This window comes from Vigna umbellata, chromosome 1 (genome assembly GCF_029865625.1).
Source record: "Vigna umbellata cultivar VRB3 chromosome 1, Vumbellata_1.0, whole genome shotgun sequence".
NCBI lineage: Eukaryota > Viridiplantae > Streptophyta > Magnoliopsida > Fabales > Fabaceae > Vigna > Vigna umbellata.
In genome coordinates, this window is record NC_142165.1 from 55026675 (window position 1) to 55034606 (window position 7932).

General features: G+C 29.8%; 1 protein-coding gene across 2 annotated transcripts; it reads right to left on the reverse strand.

Annotated features, from left to right (window-relative positions):
* Positions 1 to 30: 30 nt before the first annotated feature.
* On the reverse strand, positions 31 to 7855 carry LOC148205786 (guanosine nucleotide diphosphate dissociation inhibitor At5g09550). 2 transcript variants are annotated; one of them, XM_088103800.1, is made up of 13 exons: positions 7422 to 7855; positions 4776 to 4838; positions 4619 to 4702; positions 4183 to 4290; positions 3883 to 4055; positions 3614 to 3725; positions 3323 to 3403; positions 3185 to 3247; positions 2638 to 2739; positions 2398 to 2522; positions 1789 to 1999; positions 1313 to 1387; positions 31 to 812 (listed from the first exon to the last, which is right to left on the reverse strand). In XM_088103800.1, exons 1-13 carry the CDS (start codon positions 7506 to 7508, stop codon positions 759 to 761), a joined length of 1338 nt encoding a protein of 445 aa, XP_087959926.1. In that variant the 5' UTR covers positions 7509 to 7855; the 3' UTR covers positions 31 to 758. The 2 variants fall into 2 exon arrangements, with proteins under 2 accessions (XP_087959926.1, XP_087959925.1); XM_088103799.1 differs by having other exon boundaries at positions 3185 to 3403.
* Positions 7856 to 7932: the final 77 nt, after the last annotated feature.

Sequence of the window (7932 nt, forward strand, 5' to 3'; positions counted from 1 at the left end):
TCATACACCTTTCTACACCTATCTAACACCTAATTATTGTACTTGATTCATCTCAATTTGTTTTATATTTGCATATAAAAATATTCTTTTTTCAGTGTTGAACGAGTCGAGAGTAAAAAATGTGGTGTTTGTAATCATCATGAATGCTGGGTGGTGTCGCTCTACTTTTTCTTTTTTCGGTGTTGTATGCAATGTGAAGAACTTGTGACCTGATCGAAAACTAGAAATAATGAAAGGGGGACACGATAAATTGAATTTTGGGAAAAGTAGGTGCTGATTTTGCCAATTATAATCACTACACTTATATTGCACAATATTTTTTGTGCAAAAGCATTATGTTAATAAAGGTCTTGCCATCAATTTGAAATGAATGAATAATCTACGAGTTGTTTAAATGAGCGTGATGTATAAAATTTATATGGGTTAAATGTCTTAAGTATCCTTAGTTTTCTTGCAAGACAGATTATCACATCATAGTCATTTTTATCATGTTACATTCATATAATTTTAAGCAAATATTCTGAGAAATGGAATTAACTATGGAAGGAAAATGATCTTAAAGAATTATATTGACTAATAAACAGCTCGTCTGAATTAAAGAATGCTGTCACACATGGGACATACAAATTCCATCGAGAAAACGAACAAGGATGTGTTTTGTTCCCATTAAATCATCTAAAAGATAAATTTGAAAAAAAAAGAAAAGAATAAAGCTTCTCTTTCAAAACTTGGGCATGTTTATATAGCTTCAAGCAATCTCAATCTTCAGCTGCAGCACTTGCGGCACTCAAGTCCACAGAAAGATCAAGAACCTGAAACAAAAGACAAAAGTGATGCTGATCAGGAAAAGAAAAAAAATCCAGACTTTATTACCTTTTCCCCTTGAATATGATATTTTATTTATGTAACATTACATTTGGTGCATGCAGAGGCAGAATACCAAGATCATACTGTAAATCATTCTATCAGATTCTCAAAGGTATAGAAATTCTGTTACACGAGGTAACAAAGTAGGTCTAAATTTTGCTTGTAGGTTGGAAAATCGGAACACAGCTACGCATGCTTTTTAGGTCAAATCTACAAGTGCAGGTACCATTCTATATTATGGTGATAATTTAGCTTTATGTTTTAAAATGCAATTTCATAAGTAAGAAGTAAAAAAAAAGGAAATATTGTTAAATTTCAAGCACAAGCTTTTGTGTAAATGAAAGATACAAGTTCTTTTTTAATTCTTGTTCTCAAACTCTGTAATTGTCATAGTATGTGATGAGATATGTAATGTAAATTCCATTTTAAGTGAAAAGATACAAACCTTTCCAGTGATTTTGCTGTACATCCCGACCACGTCTTTAACCGTGGTTTCAAAGTGTGTGGTAGGATCATAGCTCTGCAAGGATTTAATTTCAGATCATTACACTTGGTTTTTTTGAAAATAAAAATAACGAGGAAATAAATTCCATCTTATATGCTGAAAAAGAAGTATTTATCATGAAGGACAACAGGGGAAACCGTAGGATTCTAATTGTAAATTTACAGAACATGTGATGTTCATTGCTTTATTTAAACCAAATTAATATTTGTTTCTTGTTTCTTACAACACGTTCTGGCCATATTCATTAGTGATAGACTTTGGATATTTTACGAAGTTAAATAAAACAAGCTACTTTGTATGTGTTTGGATGACTGTGCTCTAGATAACCCAATCAAGTACCGTTCACAATGGTTTGGAAATAAGAAACAACTACAGAAAGTAAAACATGCTTGTGAGAGATTCTACTCGATACTTACAGTAGAGATGAAACAACCATCAGCCTCATGATCATTGCAGGGTTCAAACCTGTCATACATGTCATAGAATATCTCATCTACAGGTCCAAGAAGGTCAATACCAGGCTTCAATTCCACCTCTGGTTGGTCAGTCTCTGCTTCTGTTGTAACAAAAGCAATAAATTTTCCTTTGGGTGCTACATTATGAGCATAAGAGCAGCAGAAGAGATACCTGCAATAACGACGTACATGAGCAAACATAGCCAATAAATTTTTTTTTCTTTTGCTTTTATAATTTTTAAAATGGAAATTTGAATTGAATTTTCCATTTTATAACATACTTTGCTGTATAACAACAATATCTGTCAGTTACAAATACTTTCTGTGATTACAAAAGTCAACAGACGGGTATTTATAGTGAGCCAAGTTTGATTCTACAAGGATTTCTATTCTTTTCTTCTTCAAGAACCTGAATATGACCTTTTTAAAGAGGGAATGACAAATTTTTGCAGGATTTCTGAACTCCTCTTTGGAAAAAGGATGTTCCCTTGTGTGTTTTCTTATAGTTTGTTCTTTTCATGGATATTTGGTAAAATATGAAAGCATCGCAGTTGATCAAAGCAAACCTACATATCTGACTTGCGACCAAGCTGCTTCTGTGGCAGAATGACTTGTGCTGAGTGAGAGTCATTGGTTTCTGGAATAGGATGGCTCATAATACATATTGCACGTGAAACCCTTCCAACCTTTTGAACCTGATGAATGAATAGTGTCAAATGGAGTGGAGGAGATCACACTTTGCTGCAATTCATGTTTTCAGACTTCGGACATTCATGTAGCTCACATTTCTTGTTATCATAGAAATCTAACCTTATCAGATAGATATGATGGATCACAAACAACTTTCTTGCATTTGGCTGTTTCTCCTTCTGAAGTCACACCGATGGCTTTCCCATTTTCGTCAAATTCTACCTGTGTACCACAAGATTAAATGTGAGGAGAAATGTACAAAAAGGAACTTGAGAGTACCTTTGCATATATTGGTTAAGGTGCATTTAGTATACCTTCTAATAGAGGCTTATAATTACTTAAAAAGTAAGTCTAATTGATTTTTCTCTTTTAATATAATGTTTGTGATTAAGTACTTTCTACTTTTGTTTCCTTAACCCATATTTGATGAGCATTGAATAACATTTTGCTCTGTATATTGTGGATTCTTCTATTTAACAGGTTTCAGGAGTTGAGCAACACAAAGTAAAGTAATGATCAATTTACAAAAACTGAAAGGCAACAATTATCTTCTTTAAAATGACTCCCAAAAACTGTATCAGACAAGATAAACTTCAAAATTAAAATAAATTCTCTTGATACAAATTTCACAAGTAATTACAGAGCAATTGGTTCTCCTGTAACTTACCTTGCATTCTGGTTTGTTCAGCATGTAAGTTCCACCGTACACAGCACTTAGACGTGCAAATGCCTTAAGGAAATCAAAGAAACCAAAGTTTAGTGCCTGTAGTTTACCAAGATTAAAATGGAAATAGATATGGAGAACCTGAGGCAACTCTCCCAGTCCATATAGTGGATATATGTAAGGTGAACCTCCTTGAAAGCGTGCTAGGGACTCTGCATAAATCTGTACAGAAAACACATATTACATGCTGATAAAGTTTAAGAAGTGACTCCATGTCTGCAAAATATCAATGTAATAAAATTAAAATGCACAAGACAAAATTTCCATGAAGGAGATAAACAGGAAGCCTGTGGAATCTCGTGATCTCAATTAGTAATTTCAACTACTCTAGCGAAATATATGATAATAGATTCTGATCAGCACAATCAGTACCTTAACTCTCTCCACAAAATCCTTGGCTGGCTCATCCAAGTAGCTGTCATCACGATGAAGTGCCAAGGCGTGACCTATGAAGTCAATTGTATCATCTTCCAGTCCATATTTCCTACATTTGGAGAAACCATTAAACATATAGTAAGGTAGATTTATTCAAGTATTAAAGCAGATCACAATCATGTTTTATGCTTAATGTGATTGAAGAAAGATTTTAAGGGATGAAAAATCAAGTAATACAGAGGAAAATAAAGGAATCAAATACATACGATATCAACTGCCTTGCTGTAACTTGATTCAAATCTAGTCCTTCGTGAGATTTGGGATCATTCTGGTCATAATCTTGGACATAAATGAAGAACTTCCGAGCACGGCGCTTCTCAAACAGTCCCATTAAAGGCGATTTCAGTGCTTCAACATCTGTTGCAGGGACTTTGTATATCTAGAATAAATAAATTCAGATATTCTGTCGTAAGATATTTGTCAAACTGCAATAGGTTTGATGAAATCTGAAGCTTGCAACATAGTAAGAAACATAGAACTCGTGAGAAAATAAATATGTTGCCTACCTTTCCCTTATTATACACAAAGCTTCCATCTACAGCTTTGAAGTTCAAGTACTTTGTAACATCTGTGTGAATGAGAACACGGACTAAAGCTCCATTCGCCATCATAAACTACAAAAAAACAGATGAAAAGATGGTTTTTGTTTCAGAAATAAACAGAAATGATAACTCTACAAGATCCATTTCATGCATAATGAGAGAGAACTCAAAGCAACTTGCTTTGCTTTTCCACATTAATTTATGCTCAAAAAGGAAATAACAGAAGAAATTGATCTACATTGCCCAACAGTTCCAAGAGCCAAGAAATATGAACACATAATTAGCACAAGTCGCTTGTCCACAATGCATAGATACTGCTAACAAGATGCATCAATGTTTCAACTGCAAAATGTGACATACAAGTACATACATACATATAAATATGAGAGCAGTGAGTTACCTTAGGTATCATATCAACATTGTATTCTCTGCTGGAACCTAAGTCCTCTGGTGGCTTGTCATCTGACCTAAATCGTTTCCATAGCTAAATGGCAGAAAATGGATTTTAGTAAGAAAACTGAAAAGGAGATATTTGTATTACTAATCAAACAAGTTACCTGTGTAAGATTGAGAGATGTAGAAGCTCCTCCATAATAGTCATTTCTATCCATGTGCAACACCTAATTCAACCATAATCAAATGACTTATAATTTTAAAAATTCAGAATTATTTAACAACTTTCTTAGTGGAGACATAGTCTAAGCTTGGTCACAATTAAAATACTCCTTTTTTATATATAACAAATTACCTAAAATATAAAATGTTTCCACTTTGTTGTCATCTGCTAAGTCAAGCAAAATAGATGAAATCATGATATTAGCCTATGCCTTAACTCATTAAGTTTGGATTTGGAACAGGCGAAAATTATATTATATGTATAGTTTATTATTCTATAATCTATATTATAACAACAAATGTTACTTTTTCAGTAAGTTAAAAAAATTAAAATAAATAATTTTGTTAAAATGTAATAAAAATACCAACTTTCACATAAGAAAATGTAATATGCTTGGAATTAGGAGGACCGTCTAGGTAGGATCGTGTTTAATCTAAATTTTGTTTGAAGTTAATTAAATTTAATTGAATCGGGTGTAGTTCATTTTATTTTATTTTATTTATTTAACAATCCAATCGAATCAAAAGCGTGAATCATTAGATTGTATAATTTTAAAAAATAATTATTTATTAAAAAAATACCTCTAAATTTTATCATTTTTTTCATAATTATAAGGCTAAAATTACTTATTATATATATATATATATATATATATATATATATTTATATATAATAATCATATCATAAAATATAAAAATATTTTTGTTAAAATTTATGACATTCTAATCTTAATTGTGTTACTCATTTTATTCAATTTATTCTACATATTAATAAAAAAGTTCCATTAAATCCCTCAATTTTTAAAATTCTAAAAATGTGACATCATTTTACTCGATAAACAATTTAACCAACCTATGTTAGTGGTTTTAATTTATGCATAATGCAATTTATTACCAATGGATAACAAAAGTATAAAATTAATAACATCAATTTTAATGTATTGAAGGTTTACATTGTTAAATTGGAAAAAAAATGATCGATTTGATTGAATAATAGAAATCACATTATTGAAATTTTAAAATTTAAGGACTTGATTATATCTATTATCAATAAATGGATCTAATTAAACAATAAATAAATAAATAATACGACTAAAAGATAATTAAGCCTAAAATATCAAACAAATGGTTATTTTTTATATTATATATTAATTATGTAATTGGATTGACTTAAGTGAAGTTTGAAATTCGTTGAACATGTTACACAATCCAATTATATTTAAGTGCATTAAGTAAAACCCAACTCACAAAAGTGTAATTAGACCTAGTTGAATTATATAAAATTACAAGTGGCTACACGTCCCGAAACAAGAAAACAAAAAGCTATTGAAAAGTAATTATAAATCACGATTTTTAAAATCCCTCAAAACAACTTATTTTTCATAGAAAAACAAAGTTTTCTTTATTAAATTTGAGCAGATGTCTCAAACATTAAACTTACTCTTTAAACAATCTATTTTGTTTAAAAAATTGAAATGGGAAATATAGACATTCCGAAACATGTTATTAAGCATAAACAAGCTAAAATTATTAAATAAATTAAATAGGTTCAATTTTCAGTTAAAAAGCGAACAGAATACAAACATTAAATAAATATTTATATGAAGTAACTAAACTAATTTCAGATATTGAATTTATAAATTAACCTAGCCACTGTTTGTTCGTCGTAGACAGGCATAGGTCAAGCTTGTCTTGAATTCATGTTTCTACTTCAACATATGACACACTTTGAAAAGACAAGACTACATAGGCCATTGCACTGTTTTTTTAGCGAGGGAAATTTGACCATCATTTTTAAAGTTCTTTTATAATTTTTCATTTTCTTATATCACTTTTCCATCGAGGCTTTAGGATATCGTCTATAAAAAAAGAAGTAAATATATATATATATATATAAATATATATATATATATATATATATATAAATATATATATATATATATATATATATATATATATATAATTATAAATGATGAAAAATCCATTTTAATTATGTGATTACACAGACAAATGCTCCCACCAAACTATGTCATAAACCAGATTAGATTCTTTAAGAATTTTTATATTTTACATTTCTAGCTAAAAATTAAGTACGTTTTTAATTTTCTTAATTTTTAATCAAAATTAAAATTAATTTCTTTTTAAAATTTTGATTTAATTTAATCTTTCAACTTTAAAAATGTATTAATTCTTTTAACTAAATTTTATTAAATTTACTTGATGTTTTAGGATAATATTTTATTTACATTATTGACAAAATTTGGTTAAAGTAACTAAATGAACGCAGTGATTAAAGTAGATCAAAATTTCAAAAAAAGTTAATTCTAATTTTAACTTAAAATTAAGAAAAAAAATATGTTTAACCTTAAAATATATCATATCCTATTTGATATACACCTCTTGCTACTTAATTAGCTTGATTGTTTTAAATAAGTTTACCTAATTAATTAATTGTTTCTTGAAAGAATATTTAAAAGTGTTTACATATGAAGAAATAGGAAGAAATGAAGAGAAAATGTGAAAGAATGATGGATGTGGTTTTAGAATGAAACATTAACATAAGAAGAATGGGAAACCGAGAAAAGAACCTTGAGGCCATCAACAGAGAGAAGACCACTGAGGATGCATTCCTTGAGACCTGTGCCCAACACAATTACATCGTACTCTTCATCCATAGTATGTCGATTGATTGAGTTTCAGAGAAATTGAAATTGAAACTGAAATTCTGACAGAACAGCAAACCAAAACGAGGTTTTGAATTTGATGAGGAAGGAAATGAGAGGAACAAGGATTTGTGTGTGTGAAAGAGATTTGAAGCAGAACACGTCTTTAGCACAACGTAACGAGACTAACGCTCCCTAAAATAACTCTTCTCACAATGCACACACGTGTTTTCTGTTATCAAAACCATTTTATTTTATTTTTTTATTTAAATCCCAATCATTTGAACATTTTTTACATTAACTTTCATTTTGGATAATCAATGTCAGTAAATTTTCACATTTTTTCTTTTATAAAAGTTTTAATAACGGAGTGAAACTGTTAAGCCGAAAAGCTCTTACAAATCAGAAACTATAGTAATTCAAAGTGAGTTGAGAA